This window comes from Grammomys surdaster, unplaced genomic scaffold, assembly GCF_004785775.1.
Source record: "Grammomys surdaster isolate TR1022 unplaced genomic scaffold, NIH_TR_1.0 66, whole genome shotgun sequence".
Classification (NCBI taxonomy): Eukaryota; Metazoa; Chordata; class Mammalia; order Rodentia; family Muridae; genus Grammomys; species Grammomys surdaster.
The window spans coordinates 6964029-6976117 of NW_021604568.1; the positions used below are offsets into that span (position 1 = coordinate 6964029).

General features: G+C 51.4%; 1 protein-coding gene across 1 annotated transcript in view; it reads left to right on the forward strand.

Annotated features, from left to right (window-relative positions):
• Neurl1 (neuralized E3 ubiquitin protein ligase 1) overlaps positions 1–7329 on the forward strand; it is a 75398-nt gene extending 68069 nt beyond the window's left edge. The window contains exons 4-6 of the mRNA XM_028776401.1: positions 1677–2366; positions 5965–6111; positions 7091–7329. Coding sequence (XP_028632234.1) covers positions 1677–2366; positions 5965–6111; positions 7091–7329 — 1076 coding nt within the window. The remainder of the gene's footprint in view (positions 1–1676; positions 2367–5964; positions 6112–7090) is intronic.
• Positions 7330–12089: the final 4760 nt, after the last annotated feature.

Consider the following 12089-nt stretch of genomic DNA (forward strand, 5'->3'; position numbering starts at 1 on the left):
TCACTGTCACTAAGTTACAGGTCCATAGAGCAGGGATAGCAATACTTATTGAAAGAACATGGCTGGAAACAGCTGGAGGCATGAAGTGTTCAGGACACAGTAAGTGGAAAAAAATGTTATTCAAAAGGAAATGTATGTGGCAGGGGTTTGAGCAAGTCCATGCCCACGGACGGACTTAATACAACTCCACGGATGCCCCAATGTCATCCACAGACTTTAGTGACTGTGTTCTAAGGAGATGGGTCAAAGCGCTCACATTTTCAAAATGGCCTATCACAAAAGCTTAAACATTATCGGTGTTTAAATAGTAGAACTCAAGCTTTGCACTGAAGAAACCAAAACTACATGTAAAAGAATCTGTTATGCTACAACCAAATATGGACAGTGCTTTTTCTCCAGGCTGTGGGCTAACCCGTAGAGCTGTGTTTTCCTTTTCGTTGGAGTGTATCTTCTTCAAACCTCAGTCTGGATCTACTTGTCTGAACTAGTAAGGCGGGGCTGGTGCTCAGTGAGGGGTCTCCCGGAAGGCTCTGTTTCTCGGATTTATTTAACTTCCTTCTGCCGTAATGCCTTTGTGCGGCAAAGATAACCTCAAAAGTAAGTATTGGCTTTCTATGAAGAAACTGGGAGACAGGTGTTCTTTTTGACCTCCTAGAGTGTATCAGCCGTGCCTGTGACAAACGCTTATTGTCTGAAAGCCACTCTGAGGATTGGGGACACAGCTAGGTGGGCAGAAGCCACAAGGATCTGAGTTTGTTGTCATCTGTTTATTTTTATTATTTAAAAAATATTGTATATATGTGAATACACTGTCTTCGGACACACCAGAAGAGGGCATGGGATCTCAATACAGGTGATTGTGAGCCACCATGTGGTTGCTGGGAATTGAACTCAGGACCTCAGGAAGAGCAGTCAGTGCTCTTAACCACTGAGCCATCTCTCCCTACAGTTTGTAGTCTTTGAAAGGCAGGATGTAGTGGTGTGTTTATAATCCCACTACTGGAGATATCCTCGGAGTCAGGAGGATCCCTGACGCTTTCGAGCTAGCCAGCCCAGTCTACTTGGCCAGTTTCAGGCCAGAAAGAAACCTTCTCAAACAAAAAGGTGGACGGTGCCTGAGAAACAACACCCTAGGTTGACCTTTGGCCCCCTCGTGCATGTGCACGCATGCGCACACACATAGGAGCCACTCCATTCTAGTTAAACATGAAGTAGGGAAGTCTTAGGGGTTAGAATTTAGGAAACCCTTTTCTTTCGTGGAGAGAGGGACTGGAGATAGAGGAAATCAACCCACTGCTAACAATAAAATTCTTTGTAAGACTGTAAATCTTCGCGGGCACCATGGCACACACTTGAGTTCTAGGCTAGTCCAGAACAGGAGACTCTCAGAAAAATAAAACATCCCTTTCAATAGGTTATAAAGTTCTACATGTTCTGCAGGATTACCGGAGGTAGTAAGGAGAAAGCACTTGTCAGTGTAAGAAAGTATAAGAAAGCACTTTGAAGCAATTAGAGGCCCTTCAAGTTGGTGTCTTCCAACCGCATGCTTTTGTCTAGAGGGTTGATTCCCGCACCCCCTTCGCTTCCTTTGCACCTGAGCAGTAGCATCTTTAGTGGTTGAGCGACCGCTGTGGGACGGTGACGGACGCCCTGTCTCTCGCCCTCCCCCGCCGCAGACAGCGAGCTGGTGCTGCCCGACTGCCTGCGGCCGCGCTCCTTCACCGCGCTGCGGCGGCCGTCGCTGCGGTGCGAGGCGGACGAGGCGCGCCTGTCGGTGAGCCTGTGCGACCTCAACGTGCCGGGAACCGACGGCGACGACGGCGCACCTCCCGCCGGCTGCCCGATCCCGCAGAACTCGCTCAACTCTCAGCACAGCCGCGCGCTGCCGACGCAGCTCGACGGCGACCTGCGCTTCCACGCGCTGCGCGCCGGCGCGCACGTCCGCATCCTGGACGAGCAGACGGTGGCGCGCCTGGAGCACGGGCGCGACGAGCGCGCGCTCGTCTTCACCAGCCGGCCAGTGCGCGTGGCCGAGACCATCTTCATCAAAGTCACGCGCTCGGGCGCTGCGCGAGCGGGCGCGCTGTCCTTCGGGGTCACCACGTGTGACCCTGGCACGCTGCGGCCCGCCGACCTGCCCTTCAGCCCCGAGGCCCTGGTGGACCGCAAGGAGTTCTGGGCGGTGTGTCGCGTGCCCGGGCCTCTGCACAGCGGCGACATCCTGGGCCTGGTGGTCAACGCGGACGGAGAGCTGCACCTGAGTCACAACGGCGCGGCAGCCGGCATGCAGCTGTGCGTGGACGCCTCGCAGCCCCTCTGGATGCTCTTCAGCCTGCACGGCGCCATCACGCAGGTCCGCATCCTCGGTAAGTGCCGGGTGCCATCCCCCAGTTCATGATGGTCTTTCTAGGCTTAGGTGAGTTCTGGGCGGGGCAGAAGCATTTGGTCGACCGGTGGCTGGGGAAGAGTGTGATGAACTCAATAGAACCCAGAAGACACACAAATTGGCCAGAGCCTTACACCCCAGAGGTTGTGTTAAAAGGGGGGAGTCGTGAACTTTCTGAGACTTAGTTTCCTCAGGGATCTGAGACTTAGTTTCCTCAGGGATGCTTGTGGCTTTTTTTTAAAAAATGAAAATCAGGTTGGCTGGTTATAGTGTTGTATAATCTGTAATCATAGCGTTTAGGAAGCAGAGGCAGGAGCATCTCTCTGCAAGTTCGAGGCTAACCTTGTCTGCATGTTGAGTTTCAAGTTAGCCAGAGCTTCATAGCAAGGTGTTTCAAAAACAGAAAAGCAAACAAACACACAAACACCCCAAACACCGTATTAGTGTCGTCTTGGGCAATTACTTGCATCAGAGTAGGGGACTCCCTGAGCAGGTGAGCTTTGGGAATGAGATTGCAGTGGTTCAGACCTTTCTTTTCAGAAAGAGGTAGTTTGAGAGGATGTGGGCTTGTATTAAGCCACACTCTGTGCCTTGTTCCATAGGATAGATATCCCTTACTGTGACCAAGCACCTGAATAGAAGGCAACCAAAGGGAAAATGGGGTTTGATTGGCAAACCTAGCGAGGGGGCGGGATTGCAGGAGTGTGAAGATTCATCGCTTTGGTTTATGCTTATGTCTGAGATGTGTGTCTGTACACGCTTTGTTCTCAGTTTGCCCTTTTGTCACCTGCATGAGAAGCTAGCCCTCGCCATGATGCCAGCCACAGCCAGGGTGGGTTTACCTTGCTGGGCATCTCTCACTGGCCTCACTGTAAAGTGCAGATCTTTGAATCCTGGCTCCAGAGATCCTAATTCTGTAGTTGTACGATAGATTCTGGACCTCTGGTTTTGTCGTTCTTTCTTTGCTTGCTCGCTCGATTTATTTATTTATTTATTTATTTATTTATTTATTTATTTATTTGAGACAAGATCTCTCTACATAGCCCTGGCTGTCCTGGAACTCATTCTGTAGATCAGGCTGGCCTTGAATTTATAGAGATCCAATTCTGCCACCTGAGTGTTGGGATTAAAGGTATCAAACCTCCATGTCCAGCTGATTTATATTGTTATTTAAAGTAAGTGTCCTTAGCCAATGTTGGAGAGCTTTGGGCTTCTCAGCTCCATGGCTCAACCCAGGAGGCTTGGTCGGGTCGGTAGTGTGTGCAGATGAGCAGGCCTCCGCTGCCTCTGAACTCAGCTTTCCGGAGAGGTCGGGCCATCCAGTGCTTGTGCATGTTAGTGGCATGGCTGAGACTGTGCGGGTGGGACTTGAGAAATGAGATGAAGATCAGTGCAGACTTCCAGCTCTGGAGAGACCAGATGGAGAGACAGCAAGAAGCAGATAGAAAAGTTACGGAAAGAACTGAAGAGGGAGAGGAAATCAGGTTAGATGAAAGGGTGCCAAGAGTCAGTCTAGGGTAAGAATTCTGGGTGGGATAAAATGAGACTAGATTGGGAGGAACACACGTACACACATGCACACATTCATGCGAACACATACATGCACATACACGTGCACACGCTTGTACACACATGGACACATGCATGCACATGTGCACATACTCACACACGTGCACACACACGTGTGCATACACACGTGGGCACATACTCCCAGGTGCGTGCATGCATGTGCGTGCACACACACACGCACACACACACACACATGAGCTGAAGCTAGAGAGACTGGCTGCCCTCACTGTGTCTCAGAGGCGAGGCACGGCACACTCCTGCATCAGTACCACCTAATAATAGCTAAGTAGCTTGCCAGTAAGGCTTCTGCCATCTAAGGGTGTTTACAAGACTGGAGCAAGAAGGAATTAAAACAAAACAAAACCCAAGACTTTTTCTGTCCCAAGTGCTAAGTGGGTCAAGGTAGTTGTCAAGAACCACCCAGAACCCAGTGTCTATTAATAGCTCCTGGGCTGTTTGGAGAATTGAGCATGTCTGTCAGCCAGCAAAATGGTTCTGGGGAATCCTGACTGACCCTAAGGGGAAAACTAGTCATGAGCAGCCTATGAAGGCTCGTTGTTCCCTTTACAGTAAAGGCTTGGCATTGTGAAAGCTCCCCGTGAGCCGATGAATAAGGGTTGTTTCCTTTATCTATGTGCACAAATCTACAGCTCTTTGTATTTACTGGTAGAACGAAACTACTTTCACTAAAGACAACCATGGCAGGCTTGCTTTATAGACCTTGTTCTGAAAGTGCTAGCCAACGCAGCAGGGGAAGAAAAGTAACTTGGTACGCACTTCTGACAAGACAGTAACTGACTTAAAATATTAATGTAGTAAGAGAAACCGTATGAGCTGAGCATGCAATCCAGGCTATTCGGGAGGCTGAGGGAAGAGGACCAGAAAAGTTTAAGGTTTGCCTGAGCTGCAGAGCAAGTTCAAAGCCAGCCTAGGCCACTTAGTTAGATCCTATCTCTCGTCTCTTACCCGCTTGGTTTTTCGAGACAGGGTTTCTCTGTGTAGCCCTGGCTGTCCTGGAACTCACTCTGTAGACCAGGCTGGCCTTGAACTCAGAAACCCACCTGCCTCTGCCTCCCAAGTGCTGGGATTAAAGGCACGCACCACCACTGCCTGGCTGTGAGAGCCTGTCTTTAAAAAGTTAAATAAGGTATTGTGACATTGGTCAGTGATTGCTTGCTTCCCTAATACAAGGGAAACCTGAGTCTATTCTCTAGTGTGGAGGGGAAGAGAGGACAGACCCACCCCACAAACATTCGTTGATCATTCTTAGAAATGATAACAGATGAGTTCCAACTAACAGTGCGCCCGCTTGTTTGGAGAACATTCTTTTAGGGCCTATGGGAAAGTCACAGGAAAGTGATTTGTTCTCACAAGCTCATGGCTCTGCTAGAGAAACAGAGCTGGGTTCTCAGACCAAGAAGAGGAAGTACTTCAGGCTATGTGGCTGGGCATGAGGAGTTCAGGGGGAGTCCTAATTCCCCAGAGACTGTGTTTGAGGACAACCTCAAGAGGCTCCCTGAGCAGTCAGCTCTCTCAGGGCAAAGACTCTGTCCCCAGTCTCATACATGTAATATGAATCTCCAGGAAGGACAGTGGGAGGAGGATGGAAGAAGGATGGGGAGAGAGAAGGCAAGGTTGCAGGACCAGAATGTACGGACCAAGGTGCCTGTGTAGAGAAGGTGGGTGGTTCCAAGGCATGGTAGTAGAGAAGGCAGGACTCTGACAGGAGACTGAGGTAGGAGGCATGGACACGGGGGACTCCATTCTCTGAAGGCAGAGATACTAGGAGGTGGTGGAAGTTGGTTTGGAAATTGAGGGTGATATAGAACATGATGCTACCTCCAGACTTATAGGTGGGCACAGAGCATGGGTAGGGGTCGAACCAGCCTGTGGGGTCCTGCCCCAGCCTGTGACTGTCCGCTTTGCAGATGTGGGAACTCTCTGTGGGGGACAGAGACTGAAGCTTTCTCCTTTAGGCTAATGGCAGTGTGGCCCATCCCCTTTCTCAGGCTCCACCATCATGGCTGAACGGGGTGGCCCGTCTCTCCCCTGCTCACCTGCCTCCACTCCGACCTCGCCCAGTGCCCTGGGCAGCCGCCTCTCTGACTCGCTGCTCAGCACCTGCGGTTCTGGGCCCCTGGGTGGCTCTGCTGGCGGTGAGTACCAAGGCCCTGTGGGTGGGTCAGTGCTTCTCTCTGTGTCCTATAGAGAGGGACAGTACAGGCTTCATTAGGGATGGGATCAGAGAGGCTGGGGACTGGGGGTGCTCACCAGGGGACTTCCCCCCACCCTCTCTCTCGTTTTTCGAGACAGGGTTTCTCTGTGTAGCCCTGGCTGTCCTGGAACTCACTCTGTAGACCAGGCTGGCCTCGAACTCAGAAATCCGCCTGCCTCTGCCTCCCAAGTGCTGAGATTAAAGGCGTGCGCCACCACCGCCCGGCTTTTTTTTTTTTTTTTATACTTTCTAAAAAAAAAGTATTTGTAATTATTTTAAAATTTTGAATGTGTGTGTGTGTGTGTGTGTGTGTGTGTGTGTGTGTACATGAATGTGCAGACATGAATGTGTGCAGTACCTATTGAGGTCAGAGGATGTGGATCCCCCAGTTAGAGGCTCACTAGTGTGGGTGCAGGGAACTGACCTCAGGTCCTCTGGAAGAGCAGCAAGCCTCGTAGCGGTTGACAGAGCTCTCCAGATGTGTAGTTGTGGCTTTTTTTCCTTTTTTTTTTTAAAGATTTATTTTAAAGTGTGCTTGTGTGTGTGTGCGTGTGTGTGTTAGCAGCAAGGTTTGTGGAGCCCAGAAGAGATTATCTGATCTCCCAGGGGACTTCTTAAAGTGCACATAGGGGATGCTAAGTATGTACAGGAGGATCTCGCGCCTTGAACGACTTAGGAAGTCCTTTTTCCTCTTTCCTCCTTTCCTCTTACTGCTGCTCTGGCCCTGGTCTGGGGCTGTGTGGCCAGAGCCAGGCTGCTGGAGTTCATCTCTTTCCCTGGGCAGGAAGGTGGGTTGTCAGTGTGGACAGTTGGCTTTCCATAGTGGAGGAAGACATGAGCCCAGGAGCCCTTTTCGCCTGTGAGAAGGCCCCATGCTGGGCTGGGTTGCATCCCCTTTTGATTGGTGCTTTTGCTCTCAGGGACAGCCCCCAACTCACCGGTGAGCCTGCCCGAGTCACCGGTGACCCCAGGTATGGGCCAGTGGAGCGATGAATGCACCATTTGCTATGAACACGCAGTGGATACAGTCATCTACACGTGTGGCCACATGTGCCTGTGCTACGCCTGTGGCCTGCGCCTCAAGAAGGCCCTGCACGCCTGCTGTCCCATCTGCCGTCGCCCCATCAAGGACATCATCAAGACCTACCGCAGTTCCTAGCCCCACCTGCACGCCCACTTCTGCAGACCGCAGCCCAGCACCAGCTGAGGGCAAAGCCAACAGGGTCCCTTCCTTCTACAGTTCGCAAACTCTTCCTCCTTTTCCATTAAACATGGGAAACCAAGGTCCCTGAAGGTTTGGGCTGAGAGGGTCTTAGGCAGGGAGGTGGGAGCACAAGCAGTTCATAATGAGTGGAGGGGAGAGGAGAAGGGTACCCCACAATCTCTCTCCTCTTTACCCAGATTTCTGAGAGGCTGAAGTAGAGTCTCAGCTAGTTGCCATCCCTCCCATCTAGGCAGATTTCTAGGTTGTCCAGCTCGGGTGGCATCTCGGAGAGAGTCAGCAAACATGTAGCTTCTCCTGGGCAGCTGGGGAGGAGGCCAGTGGACTCCTTACACCCTGGGCAGCTGCAAACTGCATGCCGCGTCTTTCTCCTTACCCAGACTGGGTAAACAGACAGGCTGCAGATTCCAGGTCCTAGGTCCTTGACCTTGTGTCAATCTGACACGTTCAGGACCTCCCGTTTGCCATGACTTTCACCAATCATCTCACTGGTGCCGTTTCCCAGGGTGCCCTTCAGTATAGGCTGACGTGGGCATTTCTGTTGTCAGGGTCTCGGAAGAACAGGTCCACAGCCACACTTAAGGCCTGTTCTCCCTCATCTCAGTGCCAGCCTTGGCCTGGGCTGATCCTGCCATCATGTGCCCAGGAGGGACAAGAACCCTCAGTAGGGTGGGGGTTTCCTGGCCTGTGGACAGCCCTTTTCCTTATTTTAATTTATTTATTTATTTGGTTTATGGGTTTTGTTTATGAGTTATGTTCCAATCCGGGGTCTCCTAAAATGTTACTGTTGGGGGGTTGACAGGTGAAGGGAAGCAAGAAATAGCCACTGAGAATCTACCCCCAGCATATGGCTCATGGGCAGTCCTGCTAACCCTGAGGTAGAATTCCAGGCTGGAGGCCTCCCAGGAGGTGGAGGCGCCCTTCCTCCCTGAGTGGGAGCACCCATTAGTGTGGCTGGTTCCAGAGCATCCACCTCTACAAAGACATCAGAAGTTCTGGAAGGTCAGGGAAGGTTGTTAACATGTGGGTCAGGGACCAGAATGGAGACCCTTGTCAGAAGAGGGAGGATAGATCCTGAAAGCCAGGCTCCGGTCCTGCTAAGGGGGTGTCCGTTACTTATAGGCCATGGCCCCTGTCCTACCTGCCTGTTCTGGGTTACTGTGGCGTCTTAGCCTAGGCTTTCCAGGCCTTTCAGTCCTTGGCCCTCCTATGGCTGTTTTTTATCTCCTCAGAGGTGGCTTCTGCCTTGAAAGGCCGGATCTGGGTCTCTGTCCTGGCCACTAGCCAGTCATGTGGCTCTGACCACAGGTCACCTCCACCCCCAAACTCCAGGTTCCCCTGGGTAAAAGTTTGGGGGTGGAATACTTTCTATGTAGTTCCTGGGAGTTCTTCTCAGGTGTCTCTTCAGAGGAATGTACTGGGGAGGCGTTGAGAATGGATGCCAGGGTGGGCCTTTGCCTGGACCAGGGAATCTGGGCCACCCTCAGTCTCCAGTCACTGGCCCTGGCAGAGTCCTTCAGGCTGGAGCTGGTAAGTTGCCCCGTCTAGCTAGGGCCCATCCTAGCAATGGCGAAAGGTCCTAGTACAGAGCTGTGAGGCCGGAAGTGGGAAAAGAAGCCATTGTTCATTCAGAGGTAGCACTGCCTCCCCTGTGAACTGGGTCACTGTGTTTGTGAATAAAGGTGATTTCGTACCAGCCCGAGGGCTGTGCTGTGCCTCTGGAGGTTGGGAGGGGAACCAGTGTTTGAGCACACCTGAGAGGTTAAGAGCTATCTCGAACAGCCCCAGTCTCTCTCTCTCCTGTAACCGTAGACCACCTCCCCAAACCCTAAAGGGCCTGTAACAGAGAAGCCGCCTTAGAGTCAGCCTTTGGAGCATGGCATGGGGTTCACACAGTGGGGTCCATAATACCAAGCAAGCCTTTTAAGTTGGGAAGCTGCTGCTGCCCTTCTGGTGGTCTCAGGACTTTGAGTTGGGGGAGGGGGCTGGAAGAGGGAAGAACAGTGTTGGGTGCCAAGCAAGGGAAGTTACACTCCTGCTATGTTGTTTCCTTTCAGGCCAGAGATTCTGGGAGGTGAGTATCGCCACCTAGGGACTACTAGGGGAATGACAGGTCAACCCTGTGGGCTGGGGCGGGAAAGAGGTAGGTAGAGTGGGCCTAAGGTTAGAACTGCACATTTGCCCAGGCCTCAGAGATATGTGGGATACCTACCTACACCCTTTCCTGGAAGGAGGCTTTGGCCACCTAGTCTTAGCCTGTCTTTGAACTGACTTCAGGTCCATGTTTTCCTACTTACTAGAGACTATAACACAACTAGCTAAGGCCCAAGGGTCCATCTGTGGCTGCTCTCAGAAAGCTGCCTACAAGTGGGAAGCTCCTGTGTGAACTGACCCCTCCCTCCTTCAGCCCATCCCATGGTCAGTTCTCGAGTTGGCCAGTTTGGGCGAGTGAGGCTTTTGCTAGCCAACTGAATGGGTCCTCCGGTGCCAGAGAGAATCACATGATTCTGTTCCGTTAAAAAGGCCAAAAACTTTATTTAGTTTTTAGGGAAATACAATTATGCCTGTAAACATAAAATATGAAACAAAACAATCCAAATTTTAAAGTCTAGAAGCATGCCAAGACAGGTCATTCCTACAGACCAAAGAGTCCCACCAAAGTGATAAAGGACACCCGGAAAGGAGCAGGTCAAGGGGGCTGGGTCCCTCCCCCGGTGACACCTTGTGTTTGTGATGATAAAAGAAAATCCACAATTAATATGATAAGAAACATGGAGATAGTTTAGCACCACCGAGGATCCTGGAGATATGTTAGCACTTGCATGGACCCTTACTGCACCCAATGTCCTTGTCTCCGTTCCTCTGCTGAGGTGGGGAGGGGAGGGCTGGGGGAAGGGCTCCTGCTGACCACAGTAAGCTGGCTGGGAATGAGTGGACACTAGGAAGCCCTTGTGATTTAGGAGTCCCAGTGACATCCACCTGCTTGTTCTTGCCGCTCACACTTGCCTTAGAAGAGGCCTTCCAGGCCTCTCAGTAACTGAGGGACACCCGTGTCCTCTGTTGCGGGAGATAAGTTGTATGGCAACTGTGTACCCTCTGAAGTAAACTCAGAAGCACTATGCTTCAGTGGAAGCAGGAGGCTGGTGCGCTCACCTGGTCGGACTGGCAGCAGGAAGCCGACTCAGCAATTAGAGCCATAGGTTTCATCGGAGCCTTGGGAATAAATGTCCAAATGAGGTCACCTGCCTCCTGAATAGTTCTGGGCTTTTAAGTTCTAGTGTGGAGGTGTTGGGTCCCAACTGTGTGGCCTACTATGGTCAGTGGTCTCTAATTTGAATGGTTTGACAGGCTACCTCTGCATTGGACAAAATGCACTGGGCAAAGCCTGCTGGGAATCTGGGATGGGAATGGGCCCCGAGACCTGAAGACTGGCTTATGACTTGCAGCACCTCTTCCTTAAGACAAAGATCCTGGAAGCCCGGGTCGGGCCCAGTGAGTGAGTTTTCTTTATCTGGACTCTTGGCTGGTGATAACAAAAATCCCTGCAAACCTCTCGCTTTCAATCACCGAGAACGGACTCCTTCCTGCTCCAAACCCTCTACAGCTCCAAATTCTGCTTCTCAGCCTTCCCATACCTGTCTAAAAGACATCGCTGGAAGCTTCTGCCCTGTGCAAGGACAGTAAGCCCCAGTGATTCCAAACATGCACACTCATCTTGCCAACATACCTCCCTCGAGCTTTCCAACATGCCAGATACATTCGTTTGCACTAATGCAATTCTTTCACACTTCCAAAGACACAGCCGATTGTCCAGAGTGAGACTTGGAGTAAGGCAGGGACCTTCAGCACCGGGGACCTCACTCTAAGGCAGCAGAGTCCTAGGATTGCAAGAGGGGAGGTGTACTGACTGTCAAGGTCACTTGAGATTTAGAGAGGGGAGGGGGTGGGGGGTCACATGCCAGTCCCTTGCATCCAGGTTGGGATCAAGGATTTGGAAAGATCCTTCCATTCAATCTACAAGCACCAATGTAACTACTCTGTGGCCTGGGGACAAACATGCACGGAACAACGTGACCAGCAGTGACCTGTCCTATTTATCATGGGCTCTCAGCATGGAGCTCAGAAACACTCACAGACTAAGGCTTGCTGTGGAGACAGGAGGCACCTCTGTGTAGACAGCTGCAGGCCCTACAGTCTCACCACGAGCACCTCCTCAACCTGCGTCTCCTTCAGAAACAAAGCAAGACCCAGCAGCTCTTGGATCCCTCGGGGGTTCTCACACCAAGGATAGGATGCAGGTGGGTGCCCTAATTTAACCACCCCAGCACTTCTGTACTCAACAGTACCTCTTCCATGTCTTCATCTTGGTGCCCGGGACAATGGCCTCGGGCTGCTTCCGTTAGCTCTGTTAATACCAGTGTGAAGTTTCCAACTAAATAAAATAATTACAAAAAAAAAATTAAAAGACACATTGCACTCTCCAGCCAGAATTGTGTGAATGACACACCTGCTGCCAGAAGCTGTAAGTCCCTTGGGACCTGCCCAATGCCAAGGACTAGTTCAATGGAGACTGCATGCCCGGTACTTATTTTCTCTAACCCCATGCTATTTAGTTCAAGTGGGAAGTTACCACCAGTCTCAGTCAGAGTCTCAGTCTCTCTCTCTCTCTCTCTCTCTCTCTCTCTCTCTCTCTCTCT